Below are 24,925 nucleotides of genomic sequence, written 5' to 3' on the forward strand. Positions count from 1 at the left end.
TGAAGAATGCCATTGGTCATCAGCCTTGTCCCATGACGTAGTCCCTGGTACAGTACGTATTGGGTGGTGGCCATTACCCCGCAATCCTAATGGGGTATACAAGGCAACCAATCACAGACCGTCGGTTGATAATCTCTCGGTTAGCATCGGGGGAAGCATTTCCTTGCCCACACGTTCCTGCAAGATTGTTACACAGCCACCAAACCGCTGCCAGCCTCGCCAGTCTGGATTTGTGTTGATTTGTGCGTCCCGTACGCCGTACTACAGTGAGAATGACAAGGCTACAGAATCAACGAAATCGGGCCAATAGGCTCTCGTCAAAATGTGCCCGAACGGGCCGAGGCCAAAGTTCCAAGGAAGAAAGTCCATCGTCCTCATTTCCCACTCCTCCGCGCCGTCTCGATGGCCTTGACCGCCAACGCCGTCGCCACGCCTCGACTGCCGATCTTCAAACTGATTTTACCTGTTTGACAGAGCCAGCCGACCGGCCACCCGCCATCTGCCTCCTGCAACGCCTCCAGCTTCCGCAGGTCAACTTCATTCTTGAGACCCATATCAAGACAAGCAATCACTCGCATGGCCAGCTCCACCGAATCCCCTGGTGACCCGACTCGTTCTTGCAGTCGCTCGCGCAGGAGGGCACAAGTGCTGCGGTATATGTCGCTCTCGGGATTTGCAACCAGGAGGCGACTGAAAAGGTACAAGAAGACGTCTCCGCTGGGGTAGTAGTACGTTCCATCGAGGTACGCTCGGTAGAAGAGGACATCCGAAACCCAGGCTTTTGTGGGCTGTAGCGCGGGCAAGTCGTCCCGACCATATTTGTGAAAGAAGCGAAGAGCATTGACGCAGACGGCGGGATCGATACGAGGCCGCTTGTTGTCAAAATATGTCTGTGAAGCGTCGGTATCTCCTCCTCGGAAGGTTGGCTTAGGGAGAATACTCACGAGAATAATGCCATCTCTGTTAGTGTACAGGAGGACTTGGTCGAGAATTGAATGTGCTTTCTCGAGGTCGTGGGGCAGCAGGATCATCGCCAGCGAAGTGGTATCGATGTCATCGGGGTGCTTTTCCACCGTATCGATGGGTTTCTCTTTCGCTTTGGTCAGTCCACTCCAGGCTAATCAAGGGTCCCAGGTCTCGAGAATTTCTCACCGATGTAGTAATTCCATGTACGCTCATAAAATGTCATCGAGACAAGATCTCTTGACGTTCACATTGTCAGCATGTCCTTTAACAGCCTTCCGGGCCGGGCGCATCAAGACTCACAAATCACCAGCAGCTTCATACAAGAAGAGCTGGGCAAAATTGTCTCTGACTTCTCGTCCTTCTGGGGTGACGCACCACATGGTCTTAGCGTTCTTGTACAGCCACTCTCGTCCCCGGTCGACGCCATCATCGAAGATGTGGTGGATGAATTGCCTCAACCCGGAAGCATCCTTGTATCTGAGGCACCTGATGCCAAGCGACCTGGCCGCGAGGATGTTTTCCGCGTTATCGTCCACAAATATCACATCCTTCGGCTTCATATTGATCTTGTTGAGAACATGCCGGAAGAATCCAAGCTCAGGCTTACACATGCCCACTTGAGCAGAGATAAAGAAGCCATCGAACAAGCTCCAGTCGTACCGTGCATCCCCTTCCAAGGCGTTCCATTCAGGCAAGGGAATGTTTGACATGAGATAGATTTTCAAAGAGCCCCGATAAGTCTCTTTCAATCCTCGGATCATACCAAAGACCTCTTCATCAGGACTGAGAGATAGCGCGGCCTGCTTAAATGCTTCGGCCACATCAGCTAACAAAAGGCCATACTGTGTAGCAAGACGGCTGTAGCATTCTTCTTGAGTGATCACACCTGAATCGTATTCATGCCAGAAGCGAGTCTTGAGGAGTCGATGCAGCATTGCCGGCGATACTGGCAGAGCTTCTGGTGCGGTCCAGTTACACAAGACATCACCGAGGTCTACTATGAGCGCCGACACATTTGGTGTCGGACTTTCAGGAATGGCCCCGGTGGCGGGAGCAGTATCAGACTGGTCCTCGAACTTTCCATGTCCGATGTCGTCGGTGACAGGCGCGGATCCAGCCTTCTCGTCTAGATAGCAGGCTGAATCTCGCCGGGTCAGCGGGGGTTTCGCTAAAGGATCAGGATCGACCGTTTCCGATACTAATGGCGACTCAACGACGGGAAGCGGCTCTGGATCCAGCGGGCTAAGATCATTTTCCTCCCCGCTGCTTTGTCCTGAGGAAATATCCGTCACCGCCACTTGAGCTTGGACCTTCAAATCTTGGGAACTTAATTTGAGATCGAGTGCCTCGTCATGCTGGGGTAGGTCGGAGAATGGATTCCCCGCGATCCTAGTGTCAATCGGGAGGAAGCTGTTGAGTTCCGGAAGGGCTGATTCCGTAGCAGCCATGGTAAAGCTGCAGCAAAATAAAAATTTGAAAACGAGGAAGAAGCTGAACACGGATCAACAGGTGGAGGAGTACCGCTGCTTTTCAGCAACGCAGACACGGGGACGGCAGACTCCCATGTCCTCGACACAGATTGAACAGACATCCTCGGCCACAGTTAAGCCCTGTTATCATTGGGATGGGTAGATGCATTCTTTGGTCATTCTCGCACCCCAACCGCAAGACTGGTACCCATGTATCAGCATGATAGAAGGCGGACCACATCAAGGAAATCCAGTTGCATGAGCCCCTGCCGCTGGAATTGCCGGCGTGAGGATCGGTGCAGGCGGATCCTTGGTCTCGACAGTAGTCTAGCTGTGCTGGCTCAAGGTCATAGGATTGGACCAAAAGCTAGAGCCACAAAAAAAGGGACCGCGATCCACGCAAGGAGAAGACCGCGTGCGGTGCAAGAAGGGAGGCGACAGAGGCGAGAACGTTGAATGCGAGGGAATCCTGCGGTACCACCGAATCTTCGTGATAAAGCTCCGTCGTGTGCCCTAGGGATGCAGGTCAGTGGGATCTCGTGTCGATAATGATAGAGAGGGGAGGCAAGTGATAGGATGGTTTCCTCAACACCTGCATGTGAACGGCCAACTGAATGGTCCAGTTGCAGAAACACTTTTTGAGTGCATTTCCATTCAGGCACTTTGACAACACAGACACTAGGACTGGTGCATAGCATGTTGATCTTCAAGATGCGGGGATATATATGCAGGAAGACCCGCGGTGGGTGGTGAGGTGGCAGCAGGATGGAAACATGTGCTGGACATTGACTGGATCTTTCCACCTTGTCTCCATCAGTAACTAACCGTTTCCGGCTCTCGAGAGTCTCTTATGCACATGCGCTAGGTGATCCTTCGCTACCCGAGTCCTGGCCTCCCGGTAACTGTCGCGTCATCGAGCTACTTCGCGTGGATATTGGCCATGATTCGTCTCCGGCGGTCCGAGAGATGAGAAGAAAGTGGCTTGACGGACGTGTATTCTCACTCTGGCAAAGTCTCCCGCGGAAGATTCGGGGCTGCTCGCTTGAGACGGGCTCCCGCCCTTGTCAACCCCTCGGTAGTTGGGCACCTGCTGAGGTTAGGCAAGGTGAAGGCGTAGAGCATTGTGCGGGTGGTGGCTTCGCCAAAGCATCGCGGACAGACTGAAGGGAAAGATGAAAAGGAAGAAAGGGGTCTGGTCGATTAATTAATTGATGAACAGGACACGCGGTTTCAGTCTCAAAACAGCGAGTTGCATTAGCCCAATTCGGCAGCAAACCGTACATGGAACGATATGTATCACAAGGCCAAGTCCCGATATGTATCCTGGAGGTGTCCTCCTCGCCTCTCCGCTTCCTCGGCAACATCAGCTACAATGCAGCTTGAACCACCTTGGCTACTCGCTCCGGTACTTCGGTCAGCTTGAACCCCTCTGAGCCGTGCGTGGGTAGTCTCCCACCCCGAATATTAACCTGCATAGCCTGGGCGAGCAGTTTGGGCTCAGCCAGGCCGCTGTCTCTTTCTGACCTCCACGTCACAAAATCTTCCATCTGTGTCCCCAGCTTGGCATGCTTGTTCTCCCTAGCCTGAGTTTCAACCGTCGTGAACGGCACGGCCTTGCTCCCATCCACATGCTGCCCAACGGGCACATCGCGACTGTCGGGTGGATAGTCATGCCCAGTGTACAGCTTGAAGTGCCCTGGAAGACACAAGAGCTTTTGCATCGAAGTATAAAGGTCGGCAGCGGACCCTCCAGGAAAGTCGCAGCGTGCCGAGCCGACGTCCGGGTTGAAGATTGAATCCCCAGTGAAGACGTTGGAACCGATGATGTAGCCCAGGTGGTCAGGCGTATGACCTGGAAGGTGGATAGCACGTGCCTCGATGGATCCAATGGCAAAGGTCTCGTTATCAGAGAAAGTATGATCGAATGCGTCGACTAGGTCCGATTGCGGCACGCCGTATATCTTGGACATGGTTTCCTGAACCTGCCGAATGCGTTGACCAATGCACACTTCGGGACGGGGCGTGTTTTGTTGTCGCCCGGCAAGGACGTTCTGAAGGTAGCGAGAGGCGGTGAGATGGTCAGCATGGGCATGAGTCTCGAGTATTTTGGAAATAGTGTAGCCCTGATCTGCCACCAAGCCGAGAATCTGGTCGGCCGAGTTTGTGGACACCTTGCCCGTCTCCTTGTCATAGTCAAGAACAGAATCGATGATTACGGCATCCTTTGTCTTTTCATCTGCGACAACATACTGCCACGTGCCTGTCACAGGTTCGAATAGTGTGTGAATCTTCGGCTCCATTGCGACCTTGCTTTCCCAAGAGTCTCTGTAGTTGGATTGAGTGCGGGCGGAGTGCGGGTGGACGTCTGTAGCAATCGAGAAGCGTATCGTTGGCCCCAGGGTCGACCCGTTGGAGATCCTAGAACATATATACCTGGATCGTGAGGAAGGCTCGTAAACACCGAATCATTGTTCCCAGCAGTCATTACAGACGAGGGGCCCCGACAAGGGTGCGTGACCATTACACCCCTAACCTGACCTCCCCGGGGACACAAGGCTGAGTTCGGGCTCTACAGCCTGGTCCCCGAGGCTGACACCAACCCGTCAGGGGGACAGAACACGAAACGACCAGCGTCGGGCTCCCTCTCGTCAGCTTGGGCGTCAGGCAAGGAATGCGAAAGTGATCATCTTCATCTCTAAGACTTGCCGGAGACAATTTCCAGTTCAATTCCATCATTGCAAGCGTTGCCTCTGAGTCTAGGGCCTGGCTTTAATCGTTTTGCCCTTCCCTTCTTCTGGCAAGAGCCCCCATGGGTGACGTTGTACCTTTAGGCCGGCCCGTATTCCCCAGGTGGAGTACCTCGTACCGTATGAGACGACTCGGGGAATGCGTGGTGTGTGGCTCCAAAGTGTAAGTTTGCGGATGCGGTGCAAAACTCCCAGACTGCCACACGACGTCTGTATAAGACAAGTGACGTTGGTCAAATCACGTTCGTAGAAGCAACCCCCCGCCCGAGAACCTTACCTACTGTTAGCTTCCCACTTCCTGCATGAACCATCGAGATACAATGAAATTTGAGCAAGGAGCCATCACAACACAAACAGGAAAAGAGGGAAATATACAGCAGGAGTACGTTTATCTTTCATGGGATGATGCAAGCATAGAACGTCGGTTCGTCGGATCAACTGTCGAGCCCCCTCTCTCACCCCGAACTATGTTCCTAGTCGATGTACAGGGGGGAGAAAGGAGGGGTTTCTTCTAGGAATGCCGAGCTCGTCAACCGTTCCATGGACATCATTGCCAAGTTTGCCCCATTCTCATGTTTCCACTGCTTTTCTGGTCCCCGAGGTCGCACTCTTCTGCTCTCTTGCTTTACCCCTTAGGCCACAAGGTTGCCACTGCCTCCCTCTGCTCTCTTCCCTCTTGCCATCCATTTGCCCTCATCTTCGCTATCCTTGGCCGTGCATTCCCCTTCTTTGCAGCCATCGATGCCAACCCTTCCCGCGACTTTGACGTAGGTCCGAGCCATCTCACAGCCTAAGGCTGATTGGATTGACTCTCGCATCGGACATTTTGTTGCAATTCGCTGCTGGTTAGTAGTAGATTCGCCTTGGTCTGATTCGGTGGACTCTAGGCCGACGTGGTGTCCTTGTCCTTTGATTTTGTATTGGCACGGAAGAAGGAAGGGCTCCTCTCCCACAAACATATACACTCACCAACTCTCTCACTGAACCGTCACCTTGAAAGCTCCAAGCTCTCATCTACTTCCGTCTCTTCTCTACAACAACAGTCTTCCTCCTGTCGTCGCCGCCGCCACTGCTCTTCCCCTTGGTCGTCGTTGTCGTCGCCGGTGCTCTCTTCTCCGCCTCCCTGTGCATCCGTGCACGACGCTCCCTCTCATCCTCACTTGATTCTTCGGAGCTGTCGTTCGAATCGCACTCGGAGGAACTCGAGCTCCATGCGCCACAGCGCTTCCCGCCGCAGTCGAGTTTTACCCGTTGGCCAGTCCGAGTGACCCCATACCGCTCGCAGCGGCAGCTGTGGTCGCTCACGCTCGACATGGAGGAGGGCGAGGATCGTGAGAACGCAGTTCCAGAAGAGGAGCTGTCATCTGACAATTCGGACGGCGAGGCAGAGGAGTCGGCTATGCGATAGCCCGCGAAACGTTCCTCAAGGTCGTCCACGGGAGAAACCTCGTAGTCAGCCTCGCGCAACTGCCGAGACGCGTACGGCTTGCTGGGTTTTGGATGTTGGATCTTTCCGGGGCTGAGCGCACGACCTTGTGGGATCTCCCTGCTGTGGCGCGATGAAGGGACTTCGGTGTTGACACTAGGCCGGGATGGTTTCGGGTTAGATTTGTCGCCGCCAGGAACGTCGATGATGTTGAGCTTGCGGCCTGTAGTCTTCTCCGTCACGAATTCTTTGGCCGGGTCGTGAGAAACATGATAGCCATCGACAATGTAGTAGTACCAGTAGCGGGAGCCCAATTTGAGAGCATTCGACCCTTGGAAACGGAACGTGCCTTTCCAGGAACCGGGCTTGGCTGCTGGATCCTTGACTAGAGACAAGGGGAGCTGGGATTTGTAGTTGTCCCATGAGCCAAGTAAGTGCACAGTGCGGACATTGGGAGAGGTACGGAGAGTAAAAGAGAGTTGGACTGCTGGTGACGACATTTTGGTGCCTTTTTGTTTTTTTTTTCTTTGGTAGTTAGGTTGGATTCTGGATGAATTAGTCGGTGTCTGGCTACCGAGTCAGCTTGATGAGATGGAAATGGTTATAACCCATGAGAAAGGGGAATGATACATTTACTCAAGAAAAACGATGTCGTCGAGACTTTTGGTTCGTGACAATGCGTTAGATGTGTCGTTAGTTTGCTGTAGAGCTGTGGTGGGTTGGCCCAAGAAGAGTCGTCCGAATTAAAAATGCTAATGATGCTCTGTTGGATGGTGAAAATGCTGAACAGAAATATGGCCGATTATTGGCAGATCAAGTACACTGAAGTGCCTGGATCAACGTCCACGTGTGTGATGGTGATTGCCGTCTAGAAGTGTTTGTCTAAACCGGGCAGAGCTTCCTCGACAGATGGGTCAAGGTTGACGTTTGCTTGATATCTAGGAAGGTTTCAGAAAGGTGCGTTGTGGATCGGTGTCAACTAGATTGACCGGCAATCGTGACGACACAATGTAGAGCGTTGATCGAGGTTGTAGTGACGCTTGAGACTGAAGCAAAGAAGGCACCGAGAAGTCTCCAGCCGTGGTGAGGACGGGCACTAGTTAAAATTGTTGTCAAAAGGCTTTGACTAGCCTTGAAGAGAGGTAGGAGACGAGTCTTCGAATTGCTGCTGGGTCTGAATTGGCCGAAAGTATGGACACAATGGGAAAAGCGACAGTATCGACAACAACGATAATGGATGCTTGACAAAGATTAAGCTGTTGGAGTGGCACAGCAAGTCAGGCCGGCGGTATGAAGTTGGAAGCTATTAGGTATTTTGGTCGGAAAGAATGATCGTTGACCGGCAACGATGATGATTTCCTTTCAAAGCGATTGATGAAAGTGGTCTTTTTTTTTTCTCCCTTTATCCGTGAAAGGAACCTGGAAGCTTCTGCAAAGATTGGTGTTATGCCTTTGAAAATGCAGCAAGAATGAGCACAGCTCGTAAATGCCACGAGGTTTCCCAAGGATGAGTTGCGTTGATATTGTAGATTAACAATTGACTTGGTAGTATGTAGACTTTTGGACGGTGTCGATCAAGTCAATAGTGTACCAGACACTATGTCTTTGCAGAAGGATGAATTAGGAGTTTGGCTTAACAAAAAAAGAACAGAATTCAAGAATAGCTCTCAAACCGCACGACCAGAGTTGACAAGACTTGCTTGCTTGAAGAGAAAGAAAGGGAAAGCAAGTTGCAACGACGGGAAGGGGATGGCAATATTTAGACCGGCAGCATCATAGTCAACGGCACCACAGGTCATGGCCAAGTGGAGAGAGGCCTATCCTGAGGCTGCAGGCAATAGTGTGAATTGGGACGGTAGGGTGAGGAGGGCATTCCTCGGGTTGGCCACATTGGGAGAGATGGATGCCAAAGGACCAGGAGGGGATCCCAAGCAGGAAGCCAGTGGGAAGGAAGAGATGGAGAGAGATGGAGAGCGATGGTTGGGAGAGGACCAGAGAGAGCCAGAGAGGGCAAGAGAGGGGTACAGGCCGGGCGCTTCGAAGATGAGATGTTGTTGAATAGGACTGGTAGGATTGAGACGAGTGGGAAGTGCACGGGAAGTGGATGGGAGGTGGGCGGTTAAGCAGGTGAAGGAAGTGGAGGAGGTGAAAGGGTGGCCAATCAGCACCCCGCACAGCCGGTGTGACTGGCAGCATCTGCGACCAATCAACCTCGTTTTCAACCCTGGCAACCGCCTAAGAATAGAATCAAGAGACCCACAACAAATCCACAATCTAAGCGCTACGCATGGTGACAGGCAGAGCAGCCTCATGCAGTAGTCAACCCAGCGCCCTCAAACAATAATGATTAACAAAGAGGGATTTATCATGGCTCCTTCTTCGGGTCAACCCGTCGCATGCATGCCGTGCATGAAACTATTGACGTCCCAAGGCGCCTAGATGACGAGATTACGAGAGAGAAAACTCCTCAGGTGGTGATGGATAGATGGTGGATAGATCATGGCCGGTGACATTCGCCTGCAACCAATATCTGCATATCCAAATTCTGTCCGACGAGGACTCCGTACATGTAATGCAGAAAGACCCGTTCTCTAAACTCATTGGATCCATGCCCACCACAAACTGTACATAACCGCCAGGGACCTGGTTTGTATAACCCCCTCCGTCAAGATACCACGACCGCGACCTCCAAGAAACGAATCATTGCTTCCCTGTCATCATCAATCCGTGCAACGACCCGTCTAGAACCATTCCTTCGCCAGCCATCGATTGAAAAACTCCAGGCTGGCTTCTGGCTGATCCAGAGGAACCATATGACCACCCGCATGAATTCTCATAAAGGTAAAGTTGCCATGCGACTTGACTTCTCCAATCTTGCGGCCGTCCTTGCTTGCATCCAAGCGGAGATCCTTCATGTCGGCCGCAGCAAACTTCTCGTGGTCGGCATACTCAAGCGCCTCAGCCCAGGCTTTGTTACCGAGCCAGTTGCAAATGAAGTCGGCATCCCCCGCATAGATCAGCACTGGCATTTTCTCAATGATGCCTGGCACCAGTCGGTGGAAAGGTTGCATCCAGTCGCCCTGAAACAAGAAGTTGCGGTTGATGTCGAAGTTGCAGGAATCGTAGCCATCAACCTCCACACCAAGAGCCTTCATCACCGACTTGTCATTGAGCCATTTACTAATCCAGCCGAGTTCGGGGTAGCATAGGTTGCTGCTATCCTTGCACTTGCCGCGCACATCGTAAACATTTTGCCCCGTTCGTTGATATGGTGCAAGCAATGCGTTGTTGCAGTAGATGCTAGCCGGGACACATGACCACACACTCTCGCTGTCATAGCAGTTCTGGATTAGCGATTGGCAGCGAGGAAGGGCATTGTCCATCGCCTGGCAGGACTGGGGGTCAAGCACAGCGGGCCACCCGCCGTCACCGCAGGCCATTGGTCGATAGTATTCGTACTGGGTGTATCCATCTGTCAGACCGTTGCCGATCAGGACCGAGGTTAGCTTGATATTGGTTTTCTTGTGTGACAGGATTTCTGATGCGAAGACAGGAATGTAGTGTCCGGCATACGATTCCCCAGCAATGTGGAATTCCTGCTTAGCATACTCGGGGAATTGCTCGAAGAAGAGAGTCAGCAGCGCATACACATCCTTACCAGCAGCCACGGTGTTTGAGACAGAGGAGCTGGAGTAGGAATAGCCAACATTGACAGGCTGGTCCAAGAAGATGACGCTGGCGTTGTCATTCCAGGAGTACGGGTTCGGAACCAATTGAAGTTTCTCGTTGATGCGCGAGGGTCCAAGTTCGAGGAAGAGACCGGTCAAGGAAGAGCAGCCCGGGCCGCCGTTGAGCCACAAGACGACAGGGTCATTCTCCGGGTCATTTCTTGACTCGAAGAACCAGTAAAACAGGTGCTTGTCGTTTTCATTGTCATCCAAATATCCCGAATACTGTTTGACGTTGGGATCGACGCCCAATGCACTGGGGTCGACCTTCTTGACTCGTAGGTCGTACGTATCAAGCTTGCCATCGAGATGACGCTCTTGCTCGCCATCGGCATTTTCGACCCAAACACTTTGGACATCAGCTCCACGAACTATGTGGTCCCACTCATGATCCGGTCGGCGGGTGTGCTTCTTAGGCATGGAGAAGAAGCTAGCGCGGCTCATATCCTCAGGGTAGAGGGCAGCGACCTCGTCCCAGATATCTGCGGCTTCCTCGGTAAGACCTCGAAGGGCATCCCTGAGATGGTTGAGTTCGTTACCAAGGACGTTTTTGGCTTCGGTCGGGAAGGATTTGGGAAACTGGAGTGGCTGCTGCTGAGGAGCGATAGCAGCGGAGGCCACTCCAGCCAGCAAGAGACTGGGAAGGGATTTCATGGCGGAGCGCGAGACGGGATAAAATCGATCGGGTTCGTCGACTCAGCCAGCTAAGGCCGCAGCGAAGATCGATATCGTTGTCAAACTGGGAGTTGGTCCCAGGAAAAGATAAGCAGTCCAGTCAGCTTCAAACGCACACCAGGCCGAGAATAGAGGAACTGCAGAAGAGATGAGATAGAGTAATGGGCAACACAGGATCGAAGAATATGAGACAACAAGAGGACCTTGAAGATGGATATTAATGGGGGACGGGAACTGCGACTCGTAATGAAGCAGCCTGTTTCCGTTGCTGGACAACCAGGTCCAACACCAGACCGGTTTCATCCAATCCAGTGACGACAACATTCCGGTGCGCAAGATAGCTATCACGTGACCGTCATCGGCCCAGCCAAGGCCCCACCCATTCCCAACAAGTGGCTGATTAAGTAGTCTCTTGGCGCGGCGCACTGTCGGTTTTGATTGAATTTTTGGCAGCCTCAAGAGGATTGTCTGTCGTCGCAACCGTCACCATCAACGAAAACCGTCAAAGAGAGACTCGCCCATCATGTGTAAGTCCATATTGGCTCTGCAGTGTCCTGGTCTCGCCATATCTATAACCTACGTGCGCCTTGCGCAAACATCCGCCCCTCTGCGACAAAATGGAAATGATATTTGCTAACCTTCCGAGGCAGCTCTCGTCAGTGGGGAGAAGTCGAACTGTAAGGTTTATTTCAATCTCTGCTCTAGACGATGGATTCTAACAATGCCGGACAGTCCAGTTCATCCTCCGTCTTCTCAACACCAACGTCGATGGCAAGCAGAAAATCATGTACGCCTTGACCCGGATCAAGGGTGTCGGTCGTCGCTACTCCAACCTCGTCTGCAAGAAGGCCGACGTCGACTTGAGCAAGCGGTACGAATACAATGTGGAAATATGCAGTTTCAAAAAGCAGGAACTAATTTTCGTATGACAGTGCTGGTGAGATCACCTCCGAAGAACTCGAACGAATCGTCACCATCATTCAAAACCCAACGCAATACAAGATCCCATCGTGGTTCCTGAACAGACAACGCGACATTGTTGACGGCAAAGACTCGCAGGTATTGGCAAACAGCATGGAAAGCAAGCTGCGTGAGGATCTGGAACGTCTGAAGAAGATCCGAGCACATCGTGGTCTGCGTCACTACTGGGGCTTACGAGTCAGAGGCCAGCACTCCAAGACCACTGGTAGAAGAGGACGTACCGTTGGTGTCAGCAAGAAGAAGGGTTAAGCGATCTGCTGTCATTGTGATGAGACGTTTGTGGCGCTTGTGGTGATGGAATGACGCTTGAATCAAATCCGCAACAGCAGCAGAAATTTCTGCAGCGAGCGTGAGAAAGGCACAATCGGCATGGCTGGTATTGACACCTGGTGCAACAATGCGACAATGGTCCATGGAAAGTCTACGGATAGTGGACTTGCGAGCAATCAAATGGCATAACGTGAAAATTTTAACCCTGTTTCCTTCACCGTTCGATCGTGGGTGGCTTTCTCTGTGGCTGTCCTCCATGCATTGTGATGAAAGTGGTGATCATCGCGACGTGGGACGAGCGGGCAGAAGATGAAGAGTGCTCCATTACCGGCGCACCATGCACTGAACTTTCTAGATCCGCCTATTCTCTCAAGCTTCGGATTGATCGGCCCATTGAGGGTCCAGGAGCGACTTTGCGATTTTGTGTTCGATTCTTGTCCCTGCCGTCTTGCCGGAATCTCAAATCTCGACAACCTCTCCGCAAGCCTGGGAATCTGCTTGAGGCTGTGGTATAGTCGAAGGGTTGTGGCCTGTCTTTGCCTCACGGCAGCAACATGAATGGATGTCCAAAGAAGCCCGCCGTTATGTCCATAGCCCTTTGGGAGGGAAGTGAAAATCCAGCCACAGCCATCTTTGATCAAACCAAAACACCGTCACCGGCTCTAGCAAAACGGTATCCACTTCATCCGGGAGTCTCGTGTTCAACGATGCAAGCTTCCGATCCGACAAGCGACTCTGCTGCAGTCGGGTCCGGAATCCGAGCCTTGGTATTGGTACTCCTTGCCCTTGTTCCACGGTGCTCTGCTGGTTTCGTGTAACTCGGGAGGCTATTTCTGGCACCTTCACGAAAATTTCCGAGCAGCTGGCACTCTTCTGGCGCTCTCTAACCCCATGTCACCAGGAGAACCAGATAGGCGGTGGGCTGGGGGTGTTGCATCACAGGTAAACATAATGCAATGGGCACTCCTCTGATCCCCTTGTAGAGCACGTACCGCCCCAAGATCCATATTGAAGAACCGGCTGACTATTTTCTGGAATGTCTCAGTTGTACCTCCGCTTGGTAGCGTTCTGGAAGGAGGCCCTTTTTGTACAGCAACTTCACGTTGGGCGGTGGGCGGTGTTCAACACCAATGCTCGTCTTTGAAAATGAGTGGCACTTCGGATGCTTGTCCATCAACAAGAGCTGAGCTATTGCGTGCATGCATGTAAACCGATGGTGTTTGTGTCCAAATACAGCTTCTGCTGCATTCACAGGACAAGGCAACGGAAAAGGACAAGGCTGGCGAGAAAAACTGCTGCTTGATTTCATAGTTCTGGTGAGGAAGGAGCAGATATAAAGACCTCAGGTCTGCCACCCACTTGCTTCGCTTTTCTCTTCCTTCACCTCAACTCGCCTCAACTCACCTCAAACTCAAACTCAACACTCAGCACGGTGCTCTTGCTTAAGATCCTGCGCAACAACACGATCAACACGATTGCTCTTGCCTTGCAACTCATACCCTTTCTCACAACTCCTCTTGCTACACATCATCGTCGCAGTCATGGTTTCAATCTTCACTTTCCTCACCTTCATTGCCCTTCTCTCGTCCGCTGCTTCAGCCTTCTCTGGCAACTTCGAGCTCACAAATGTCGTTGTGTCGTCACCCTTCCAAGCTGATCCAACCTCGACTCAGGGCTCCTATCTTCAATGTGAGTTGAGGCTCTGCAACGTCCTGCAGACCTCACTACCCGCCTGTTGTCCCCGTCTAATGAATGGCAGTCGACTTCTGCGACCAAGATACTCCAGAAGTTGGTGCCACTCACTGCTGTGTTGACTGGGCCGTGGGTCTGGGTCCGCCCACCTCTGCGAGTAACACCTGCGACAACAGCACCTTCGATGTCCTGATTACCTCATGGCATGGAGTCGGAAATCTGTCGTTGCGGTTGGCTCACCAGTACATTGACAACAGGTATGTGCAAGCGACGTTGTCTTCGCCATTTCATCAGCGAGTCACAGTGCTGATATAGACACAGTGTTGGCCAAGCTCCGTACAACGTCCTCACCAAGTTCTCCGACTTCAATCTGACGTATCCTGCTACCGAGCACTACCAATGCGATATGGGAAATGCAGAGTGTGTGACCAGTGCCGGAGAAGTGATCATTGCCAATGTCACCACTGCCATTGCATGAGCACCTCAATCACCACCAAGCATGCGCAACGACGGCAAAGGAAGACTCCAAGAGATCGGCTGGAGAACAAAATGACAGCGTTAATGACCGTGAACATGAGGTCCAAAAGGCCGCCGAAAATAATGCTTAATCAGAAACAGAAGGGCCAATGAAAATAAAGGGGGTTTCATAGAGCGGTGATAGTCGCCAGTTGTCGTCTCACACCAACCTGCACCGAGTAATGCAGAGCAACCAAGATAGAAGGATCAAAATACTCATCCCTGCCGAAATGTGATTCATCTGGAAGGATGTGCGTCTTGCCGGTGCTGCCCCAGGTCCTCAAGCAAGATGTTCCGCCCTATGTGAAGCTCACCAGGCGCCCTTCTCCAAACAGGCCCGACATCTGAACCCTTTCCAAGTCTTTCGGATGGTTTTCGGGGGGGATATTCTTACCTAGGGAGGTGTAATTCACCCCTTCCTTTGTTCAGGAGGCCCGCCACAGAGCAATCTCTTACGCCTGGCAAAGTAGATCCCAGCAAGATCCCAGGTACATGTCAGACTTACCCCACATGCCGAACTCAGGCTCAAGCAGATTCGCATGGACCACTGCGGCGCCATTCCAGCCTCCTCCTCTTTACCAGTTGTCTTCACCTTGTGCATGGCAAAGATGAGTGTTGTTAAGTTGGCCGGGCAGCCGAGGTGATAATAGCACACTGGTCAGAGCGGTGATCCAGTCATACGAAAATACTACTTGTGGGTACATACTATTTACACCTCCAAGAGCGGATTTTCCGGGGAACCATCACACCAGGGGAGGGGTTTTGTGGAGAAGCACCGGCAGTTCCAGTGCCGATTTGATCCACCGAATGGACGAGTTGCTAATAAGACTGAGACCGCCGGAGTACCTGGGTATGTTGAAGGATCTCGACCTTGACCAAGAAACATCAACGAGACCTGGCAAGAGTCGACACTGGCGCTGAGAAGAGAGGCGCTGCTGTCGTCAAAGTGCCTTCTGCTGCCTGTTGCCGATCACCATGTCCGCCACCACGACGAGCACGATCACCACTAGGATTCATGGGAGCATTCCACCTTTCCCTCCCGACCTTGTTCACGCGCCGATTGCTGAGATCTCCTCCAAATGCCTCCTAGAAAAAGACCCTTCGTCCGCAGCGGCGGTTTTGCGAGCATGCCAGACGTACGGGTTTTTCTATCTTGACATGACCGACTCCGAACAAGGACGCGAGCTCCTCACCGAGGCGGATCAGCTGCATGACTTGAGCAAGAAGGCGCTAGCTCTTCCCTTTGAAGAAAAAGATAAATACGACTTCCGCAAGACAGGCTCCTTTTTCGGGTACAAACCCGCTGGCACGGTCAAGCTGACCGACAAGTCCCAGCGCCCAGACAGCACCGAGTTCTTCAACATTGGGAAGGACTGTCTCTTTGGCGTCGCGCCGAGCAGGACGTATCCCGAGATCATCCAGGATGCGAAGCCATTGCTCCGGGCATTCTGCAAGGGCGCGCACGAGATGGCCATGACGATCCTCCGCACGCTCGCGCGCGCCTTCGGTGAAGAAGACGAAGAAATCTTCGTCAACCTCAACCGCTTCGAGGAGTCGTCGGGCGACCACATCCGCCTGACGCTCAAGCCTCCTTCGGACCCAACGAAGACGGACGTCCTTGGACTACCCTCGCACACCGACTTCGGCAGCGTCACCATCCTCTTTAACTGGCTCGGTGGGCTCCAGATCGAATCGCGCACTCCCGGCCGCGTCGGCGAATGGGAGTACGTCAAGCCCGTGCCGGGAAAAGCGATCATCAACCTAGGGGATGCCATGGTGCACTTTTCCAACGGAAGCCTGAAGAGCGCGAAACACCGCGTGGTGCCGTCGCCCGGGCCGCAGGCCGAGATGGAACGGGTCAGCGTCGTGTATTTCGTCCGGCCCACGCACCACAGTCTGATGAAGCCCGTGGGGAGATTCGACACGCAACACAACGACGACCGCGTTAAGGTCGCGGGCAAGTTTTCCGACGGGATCGACAACAGCAAAGTGCACACGGCGAGAGAATGGCTCGAGAAGCGCTACGTACAACTAGCGTCCTCAAAAGATTGATCTTCTTCTTCTTCTTCTTGTTGGTCTTTTTGTTGTTCTTCTTCCTCATGATCTTCTCCTTTTCTTGTTCCAATTAATCTGATCATTCTCCACAACCTCCTCGCCCCCCATCATTTGTTTCGGGTTCTGGAATTCGATTTCGAATTCCTCGTGTATTCAAGCATGCATACGTGACGGGCCAGGGACAGAAATCCGAGGAGAAGGCCGGGAAAGGAACGGGTGCGCAACAGAAGGCCAAAACAAGGGTATATCGAACTTACGATATATGTATGCATGGAATACCCACCTAACCAGCCTCTGCTTCATTCAAGCTGTGTGTGCTGTTTTGGAATAAAAAGAGGGACGAATCGCCATGTACCGAAAAGTTCTTGTACCAAGCACGGGTTGGCTAGCTAGACAGGTAACTAGTTAACTATTAATATGTCGCTCTGACCATCGCATCGCCAGAAATACAACCGATCAGTATGCAATTTGCAATATGTAGCCGGGAGTATGTATATGGTCATTCAAGACATGCCTTGAGAATCTGCATCACCCATTCCGTCACTCGCCGACTCGCTGACTCTGTGGTACCTGAGAACTCAGGCTCAAACCGCTCAACTTTGGCTCTCGGGTATTTGCAGACCTGCGTGGCTGGGCTATTATAGAACGATCAAGGGGATGAATGAAATAAGATCCAGCGTTTTCAACATCAGTCACTTCTCCACCAGGTACGAGGTATTATTTGGCTTCCTCTCATCTCGCATTGCCCACATGCAGGCATCACGATCGACCCCGCTCCGACACACCGAGGAGAAGAGCATTGAATAGGATTTTGACACCACTCTCTTTCCCCCCCATTTGACTGTGCGGTCTCCCTCGACAACAACATACTGTGATGCCCACGATCACTGCTGCTGCTGCTGCTCAATCTCCTGAACTCAACTCCTGCCGCAACTATAACAGCAACAAATCACCAAAATCGAAGGCGACGTGCAATTTGAACGTGAAAAGGCTGACGAGGCTACCAAAGCCAGACCCAGGGCTTGAGATCAGAAAGAGGCCTAGGCCTGCTTCTCGGCCCTCCCCATCTCAAGGTCGGTCTTCGGCCAGAAGTGGCTCAGGTCGCCCACCGGCAGTTTGATGGCGAGCCGCATCTCTGCAGCCATCATGACGAAGGTCATATACCAGCCTAGACAGCCGACAATGAAGAGGAGAGCTCCGCCAGTCTGTTAGTGGTGCGAACGTTAGTATCTTTCCCTCCAGTAGAATGCGCATATCCTCGCATGTGCTGTGTCACATGGTCGGTTGCTAGAAAATCACGGTAATAAATAATCGACTCACTTTCTGCAAATCCCCTGCAGTATCGTAGTCTCCCGTACTAACTTTCCAATATGCACCACTCAACACCCACGCACCCAGAGTCACAAAGAGGAATATGAGCGCAAATACAAGATTCGTCTTCAGCGTGAAGATGAAAAAGGTAAACAACGCGAAGCCCCATACAATCAGGTACAGGGCGATAACAGCATTGTACTCCTTCGAAGCTGATCCAATCACCGCGTTGGTTCCGCTGGGAGAGTATGGTTCCGCGAGACCGAGCGTAGGAAGCTGGAGCATGCCAAAGGAGAGCCAGAAGACGGCAAAGAGACCGCAGACCATCATGGAGAAGAAGTTACCCCTGGTCTGACGTTAGAATCCAAAAACAAAATAGTATTGGGAAGAAAGGGGGTTCTGTAGAAAGGTCCGCAAGACTGGTCAAAGGTTTCATGACTTACATGATCCATTCAAAGATTACCGTTAAAACCAGGAGAACTGGGCCGACGAAGAAGAAAATGCCGCTGTATCAAAAGAAGTTAGCGAGCTCGACCTTACAGGGCAATGCTGCAGCAATAGCGGCGATATGTAGGGACTTACACAACGGGCGAGAGACCGCTGGCGCCACCCCAGCCCATCATTACCATAGCGAAAGTCATTGTCGAGATCACGAAGCTATCTGCTCATTAGGATACCTGTACCTAAAGATGGCATTTCTAGAGCTTACCCAACAAAGCCGAGCGGAGTCGGGTTGGCAAACCGCTTGATATTGTCGCCGGCATGAGGAACTTTGGGAGTAAGGTAGAGCTGTCAAGATCCAGCAGCGTTAGTGCTCGAGCTTGACTCCATGTGTGAGTTATTTGATGAGGCATGAAGCCATATGCCCACCTTCTCGAAAAGCTCCGGGCTGATAGAGATCGCGCCAGAAGAGACGGTATGTGTCAACGCAGGCTTCTCTTCGATCATGTCCCTCTCCGTGGAGGTAGGGGTGTGTTGAAGGTCAGTCGCCATCTCGGACGTTTGTTAATTCCTGAGATCGGTTGTAAAACGAACAAGAGACACGCAGAGGGAGAGTAAGAGCTTCGAGTCGGTGCAGGGATAGCTATTTCAACCGTGGCCGATCGAGGTCAGGCCGCAGCAGCTTCCACCCTCTTTATTTGATTCCACGCAAACACCTGGCCCTGGTCGCATCCCTCCAGCTTCGAGCGCGCCGTGGCTGACCGGACGTGGGGCCGGGAACAAAAAACAGAACCACAACCCCAGCTTGTCTGATGTGGGCAAGGTGAAGGAACGAATGCTAACTGGTCAGGGTTACACTGCTGGCCCCTGATGCAGTAGACATCTCGAATGCATCCGTGCATCGGTCACAGAAATAATTCCATTTACTTTTTCCTCTAGCGGGACGGACTAGACGTCGCGTGGCGCAAAGTCATCCGGGATCAAAGAAGTGGAGGGTTCAGAGCCTGCCTTGGCCAAGGTCAGTTGAGCTCCTGTGACAAGTCAGAGACACCAATGGCCGAGAGGCATGGCGTTCTGCAACTGCTCGGATTCAATCTCCAGGGACATTGGCAATGGCTCACTGGCAGGACCCCGCAAGGAAGTTGTTGGCGCTTCCTGTCAATAGTTAGCTCGAATGGACAGTCCAGGCAGGATTGTACTAGCTTCGAGGATTCCCATCGGGCAACATGTGGAGCGTGGAGCTGGTGGAGGAGAAAGAGCCACAGCCTATGCCGGAAATGTCTAGGAGAATACGAACGGTCAGCCATCTTGTATAGGCATGGTCAAGGCCGCTTCCCCGCAGAACGGGAGGAGTGTGAACGTGGAGGCTGGGGTTTGGTGCCCGGCACGGTCGGACGAGCGTTTGGACATGACATGGGGCTCAGCCACGGCCTCTCTTCATTCGCCTGAGGAAGAGCGGTGGACGCACTCGAGCTGGAACCGAAGTCAGGGCGGTCGCATGATGCGCCCTATTCAGCCATAGATGATTGGGAAAGGGGCATTTTGCGCGGCAGGCTTGCACAGAGAATCCGAGGATAAAAATAAAAGATAGGGGTGGAAGGGATATAAGAAGAAAGGTTGTGGTTGAGTTTAGTTGATCGAGTTGGTGCCACCGAACCCGCATTAGCGTTTTTCCGAACCCGCATATCTACCCAGTACCTGATTGCCGGCGGCAAGCTGGCGGGCAGCCCGGGCAGCTCCCACAGTCAGACGTCTATCTCAACTATTCACGACGCTAATTGTACATCTAGGGGCCACATGGACTCCTCCTTTGTGCTGTGATTCCTGACAAACAACATTTCTTATCGAACCCGCGATGACCCCTCGACACCATCGACCAAGCCAAAAACAAGTATTCGATGAACTGGCTGTTGGGCTCACTTCTCCTCTGGTGGAGTTGATCTAGGTGGATATGTGACAGCCCGTCTAACCTTCCTAGGCGCAGATTGATTAGGAGATGCCGGGCTGAGCAGAGACGCCGTGGGCAGAATGCTTTGTTCAAACTGACCCCCTTGGCCTTGCAGGATTTCCTTATTCTGGGCCGTGTCGATTGGTGGCAATGGCGGTCCCCAGCCTACCTCTGGAGTCCGTGGCGGTGAGGGACCAGGCGATTGTGTTGGTTCTGATCCTGTGACAAGGCTGGGTACTGCGTTAGCCGCTGCCGGCTGGACGACCACCGAGACAGAAAGATCAATCCCTTCCTGGTTGTTTACATTGTTGGCCGCAGAGGGTATATCGCCAGCGTGCCCTTGACGTTTCAGCTCTTGACGTTTGACATAGATCTCGGCCAACTTTTCGGCCGCTGCTTTCAGCTCACCGAGTACAACCGGGTCGCTCAGGTAGGCTTCTGTCCTCTGCTCGATGACACTGGAGCCGTCAGCGCCTGCCACGGCCTGCCAGTCGTCTAGTTTGATGTCGTGGATGCCGGTATTGGCGCTGAATCGCTTGAAGAAAAGTCGCTCGGGATTATCCTTCGACAGATATTCTAAGTCGCTTGCTACGCCCTCGGATTCTGTCGCCATGCTGATAAGGTCCGCGAAGAGACCAGACGCTTTGACCAGGCCTTTCGGCAAGAGCATTGTCCACCACGGGCGTTTTCGGAGACGTGCAACATCGGCATTCTGTGGTAGAGTTCCGGTCCCAATGTTGATCATGACGAGTTGCCGATTCGTGGGAACCTCGTGATTCATTTCATAGTGGATTCGACTCTCCCATGAGGGGTTATTGGTCTTGCCATAGCCTCCATCCACGAAAGCTCTTTCTTCGATGATCACCTCTTCAAAATATGATGGAGCGGCAGAAGTGGCTCGTGCAGCATGCCGGACTTTGAGATCGCACTTCAGCATGTGCTGTTGATATGGTCCCTGACATTCATCCGTGCAAAAGAAAACGGAGTGAAGCTGTGGCATCTCGTGACAGAGGACAGTGCTCGGGAAGTATCAGCAATCGGCTTTGGGCAACTAACGGGACAGGATGGCGACATACCCTCTCATGGTGTTTTGCTGAGTCTTGGACCGCATCTCAAGCGAGACCGGTTGATTGCTGGACTTCAACAATCCCTCAACAGCTGCTTCGAGCCTCCTCCCCGAATATTTTGACCAATCAGAACCGAAGATTCGCTTTAGCAGTGGACGCTGCTTTGAAAAGATATCTCGAGAGAGCTTTTTGTACTGTTGAATGCATTTGTCCAAGGACATATCCAACTTGACCATCATGAGGACGATAAGGCCGCCCGTGCTAGTGCCGACGGCAATATCAAAGATCTCCTGAGGGTTTACCATTGTATGCGGCGTATGCCCATCTGGTATCTGTCCATTTTCGACTAATATCTGCGTCACAAGAAGCAGGAGGCGTTGCAAGATGAGTAACGAAGAAAGACCGCGTACACCACCACCATCTAAGCAAACCGTCAGCCTATTATTTAGGTTAGAGCTGGAAGGTTGGGATACCAAGTGACAACATTGCAATGGGCCAAGAGGACCGCGAGACTTCTTCACCACCGGCCTGTGGCCCCATGATCGTGGTGCAACTTGATCGTCCGTACACTTGACTGGCTAACTTAAAGGACGAGAGCACGTTAGAAGTCCTTCGCTGTTAGAACAGAGGTGGCCTTCCGTTGGTAAGGGGGTGTCGTTTATCTTTTGAAAATAGAGGTATCCTGTCCTCTACCTATGCCGTTAGCTGTTTTCGATATAGCGGCCACTTCCTCATTATTGAGCACACTTTGGCCACATTGGACATGGCGATTGTCTTGGATCAGACTTTAGCACTTACTTTTCAAGTCGGCTGGCTGGTTATTCGTCAAGATAATGAATGTCCAGGCAGGTGAGTTGAGATTATAATGTTCGATATTAGCTGGGAACCGTGTTGCAGCAACAAAGGAAGGTCCAGGTACTTAAAGGAGAAAGAGACTTCATCAATGAGTGGACAGTCTGGGGGCATTGTACGAGAGAGGAAATGCTTCTGGACATTTTTTTGACGTAAGAGGCACACTGACAGCACAAAAGTGTCTTCGGACTGGCCCCAGCCCACGCAGATGGAAATTGCAAAAATTCCATGAGTAGTCGACGCCCTAAGCCAGAGCCTGAAACCACGGAGGCGGCTCAACGAAGATCATTCAGAAGGTGCGAGTCCCAGACCCAAGGCGGACTTAGGCTGCTGTTGTACACCCTGGTTTGGTAGGCGAGGACAGCGCCAAGGTCCGGTCAGGCTGGGTGTTCACGAGGCAATGCAAGGCAACCGGCAGTGCACCTGGGGGCCATTTCCCAGTGAATAGGACTCTACCAGTATTCCAGCTGGCCATCAACAAGGCAGCGGATAACGTGGCTGTGCACAGAAAATTCACGCAACGAGGGATTTTGGTCGTTTCTAAGACTTGGGGGGAGGTACACCCAGTCACAGAGGTCACTCGTGCTTTGGCCGTGACAGGTCTGTCGTGGCTTCCCCGGCTGAGCAAAGACTCAGCCTGCTCAATATTTCAACCTCGAAATCTGGCCAGGACAACTTTGAAGGAGGGAAGGATTTTGATCTTGCTCGAGTGTCCCAATTTCGACACCTTTCTGCCAAACTTCTGCGATACAACAACACCCCAAGAATGAGTCGACAGCAGCCACTAAAAATACTCACCTTGGGTATGTGCAAACACTTAACTTGCTGCCCGTTTTTGCCTGTCTTTGAATCAACTGACTCGGCCAGATGGTGGTGGGCTTCAAGCACTGGCGACATTGAGTAGTCTCAACGCTGTCTGCAGGGCTATTGCCAATCAAAATGGAGCTGATCGGCCTCCCGCTCCGCATGAATTGTTCGACATCATCGGCGGTGTTGGAACTGGCGGGTCAGTACAATAGAAATGCGAAATGTGACAGTTTCCCCTCCTGACACGGTACCAGCTGGATTGCATTGTTGCTAGGACGATACCGCCTCGATATTGCCACATGTACGGCGATTTATATGGAAATCGCGACGAAGACAGATGTCGAGATGAGCCAGTCGTCTTCGAGGAGGAATCGCCCATTCAAGCTGAATCAGAGTCGGCTCCTGACTGTCGTTGGAGAGACCCTCCAGCGATATGGCTTGGATCCGGCGCTCCTGCCCAGAGAAGGCGGCACATCAGAAGGAGGTGACAGAAACAGCAGATGCAAATATTCGTATGTACTCTTTCCTTGATAACGGACACTTCCTGACCAAGCCAGGTTTGCGACCGGAGTGGTCCAGCGTCGAGAGAAGAACAAGCACCCGACATATGCCCTGTTCAGGTCCTACCGTGTCCAAGAGAACCAAAAAGGACGGTCGCTGGAGGGTCCGAGTCCAGAAGGCTGCCGAGTTCCTGAAGTTTTCTGTGCTGCTGGGGCGGCCAAATTCTTCTTGACGCCATATAAAATCGGAAACACCGTCTTCTACGACGAGATATTCCCGCAGTCCCACCCGATTTCTTCATTGGCTCTCGACGAAGCACTTCGCCTCTATGGGGAAGATCTCGAAATCTCAGTCCTGCTGAACATCGGACCAGGGATCCCTGCAGACAAAGACCGTGAGGAGCTGGATCTAATGTCTCTCGGACCTATCAGTCGTTTGGCCCGGAAGTTTAGTTGGCCTTTGGGCAGACGCCTCTCGCTGAAACAAAAACTGCTATTCGTCGAGGAGGACGAAGAGACGACCCAGAAGGGCTCCAGGCTCACTAGTCCAAGTGAAACCGCGCTGAAGCTGGAAAGTCAAAGACGAGAGGATGTCCGAGCCCGACTGCAACAGATGTACGGGGCTCCAGGAGCTGACAAGTATCATCATCTTGGACCTGCCTATTCTTCAGCTCGAGCTTCTTTGAACGATGTTCATGCCATCCGTCTGTCACAATCTGGATTCAGCGACATGAAAGAGCAGAGCAAAGCTGAGGCAGAAGGGATCGTGAGGCAGGTTTGGGTGGGTGCCGCGGCATGAAGGTTTACGAGGCAGCATTGACCATGCCTGAATTGTTTTGCCTGATGTATCGAGTAATGTAACTGCATCTTGGTCAGCTATTACATCGCCACGCACAAATGAATCACCCACTTCAGTTTGCATTGGTCAATCGACTTCAAAGCTCGCTGTACGGACTCTACCTCACCATTGGGTCCTCCTCGATCAGAGACACGAGAGAAGGCCGCGGGACAAAGCAGGGGGGCCAGAAATCGATCGAGGAACCTTGAGCGGAAGGAAGTCGCTAGGAGCTACTGCATCTGCGCAAGGGCCGACGCGGGACGAACAACCAAGCAATATCAAGCTCGCTAGGTCCCGTGGGTGTAGTTGTGGTTGAGGATGATCTTGGGATCGTTAGGCCTGTTCGATTGCCCCAGTGGGAGTGGGTGCGGACGAGGGAGTGATGTTTCGTGCCATGCGTTCAAGACCCGATTATCCTGGTGGTGTTTTGGGCCCCAATGAGCAGGCGCACCCCTGGGGATTTGGCCACTGGTTTAACGGGTTAGTCAGGAGCCTAACTGCCTAGGTACAAAGGTCAGCCCCTGCGCTCCCGTGGGCCTATCGGAGTAGCCTCCCTGGGCTCGCTGGTCACAGCTCGCTGGCAGCTCTGCTGCCCCTCACCTGTCTTCCTCCTCTCCCCACCACGCACACCACCAA

At 52.5% G+C, this 24,925-nt stretch overlaps 10 protein-coding genes across 10 annotated transcripts; 4 read left to right on the forward strand and 6 right to left on the reverse strand.

Annotated features, from left to right (window-relative positions):
• Positions 1–374: 374 nt before the first annotated feature.
• Z519_10385 (uncharacterized protein) lies at positions 375–2,414 on the reverse strand (the record flags this gene model as incomplete). The annotated part of the gene is made up of 3 exons (XM_016768102.1): positions 375–1,090; positions 1,153–1,202; positions 1,267–2,414. The coding sequence occupies 3 exons, from the start codon at positions 2,412–2,414 to the stop codon at positions 375–377; spliced, it is 1,914 nt and encodes a 637-aa protein (XP_016615570.1).
• A 1,388-nt stretch (positions 2,415–3,802) lies between these two features.
• Z519_10386 (uncharacterized protein) lies at positions 3,803–4,735 on the reverse strand (the record flags this gene model as incomplete). Its single annotated transcript, XM_016768103.1, has 1 exon — positions 3,803–4,735. One exon carries the CDS (start codon positions 4,733–4,735, stop codon positions 3,803–3,805), a length of 933 nt encoding a protein of 310 aa, XP_016615571.1.
• Positions 4,736–6,196: 1,461 nt separating this feature from the next.
• On the reverse strand, positions 6,197–7,108 carry Z519_10387 (uncharacterized protein; the record flags this gene model as incomplete). The annotated part of the gene is made up of 1 exon (XM_016768104.1): positions 6,197–7,108. The coding sequence occupies one exon, from the start codon at positions 7,106–7,108 to the stop codon at positions 6,197–6,199; it is 912 nt and encodes a 303-aa protein (XP_016615572.1).
• Positions 7,109–9,349: 2,241 nt separating this feature from the next.
• On the reverse strand, positions 9,350–10,990 carry Z519_10388 (uncharacterized protein; the record flags this gene model as incomplete). Its single annotated transcript, XM_016768105.1, has 1 exon — positions 9,350–10,990. The coding sequence occupies one exon, from the start codon at positions 10,988–10,990 to the stop codon at positions 9,350–9,352; it is 1,641 nt and encodes a 546-aa protein (XP_016615573.1).
• A 544-nt stretch (positions 10,991–11,534) lies between these two features.
• On the forward strand, positions 11,535–12,241 carry Z519_10389 (40S ribosomal protein S18; the record flags this gene model as incomplete). Its single annotated transcript, XM_016768106.1, has 4 exons — positions 11,535–11,591; positions 11,658–11,688; positions 11,744–11,882; positions 11,944–12,241. 4 exons carry the CDS (start codon positions 11,535–11,537, stop codon positions 12,239–12,241), a joined length of 525 nt encoding a protein of 174 aa, XP_016615574.1.
• Positions 12,242–13,803: 1,562 nt separating this feature from the next.
• On the forward strand, positions 13,804–14,432 carry Z519_10390 (uncharacterized protein; the record flags this gene model as incomplete). Its single annotated transcript, XM_016768107.1, has 3 exons — positions 13,804–13,951; positions 14,022–14,211; positions 14,276–14,432. 3 exons carry the CDS (start codon positions 13,804–13,806, stop codon positions 14,430–14,432), a joined length of 495 nt encoding a protein of 164 aa, XP_016615575.1.
• A 1,013-nt stretch (positions 14,433–15,445) lies between these two features.
• On the forward strand, positions 15,446–16,522 carry Z519_10391 (uncharacterized protein; the record flags this gene model as incomplete). The annotated part of the gene is made up of 1 exon (XM_016768108.1): positions 15,446–16,522. One exon carries the CDS (start codon positions 15,446–15,448, stop codon positions 16,520–16,522), a length of 1,077 nt encoding a protein of 358 aa, XP_016615576.1.
• Positions 16,523–17,565: 1,043 nt separating this feature from the next.
• Positions 17,566–18,829, reverse strand: Z519_10392 (uncharacterized protein; the record flags this gene model as incomplete). Its single annotated transcript, XM_016768109.1, has 6 exons — positions 17,566–17,730; positions 17,846–18,182; positions 18,280–18,342; positions 18,419–18,493; positions 18,546–18,625; positions 18,707–18,829. The coding sequence occupies 6 exons, from the start codon at positions 18,827–18,829 to the stop codon at positions 17,566–17,568; spliced, it is 843 nt and encodes a 280-aa protein (XP_016615577.1).
• A 1,364-nt stretch (positions 18,830–20,193) lies between these two features.
• Positions 20,194–21,832, reverse strand: Z519_10393 (uncharacterized protein; the record flags this gene model as incomplete). Its single annotated transcript, XM_016768110.1, has 3 exons — positions 20,194–21,244; positions 21,302–21,713; positions 21,766–21,832. 3 exons carry the CDS (start codon positions 21,830–21,832, stop codon positions 20,194–20,196), a joined length of 1,530 nt encoding a protein of 509 aa, XP_016615578.1.
• A 1,078-nt stretch (positions 21,833–22,910) lies between these two features.
• Z519_10394 (uncharacterized protein) lies at positions 22,911–24,250 on the forward strand (the record flags this gene model as incomplete). The annotated part of the gene is made up of 4 exons (XM_016768111.1): positions 22,911–22,947; positions 23,012–23,150; positions 23,206–23,463; positions 23,509–24,250. 4 exons carry the CDS (start codon positions 22,911–22,913, stop codon positions 24,248–24,250), a joined length of 1,176 nt encoding a protein of 391 aa, XP_016615579.1.
• Positions 24,251–24,925: the final 675 nt, after the last annotated feature.

This window comes from Cladophialophora bantiana (assembly GCF_000835475.1).
Source record: "Cladophialophora bantiana CBS 173.52 unplaced genomic scaffold supercont1.18, whole genome shotgun sequence".
In the NCBI taxonomy this organism is placed as follows: Eukaryota; Fungi; Ascomycota; class Eurotiomycetes; order Chaetothyriales; family Herpotrichiellaceae; genus Cladophialophora; species Cladophialophora bantiana.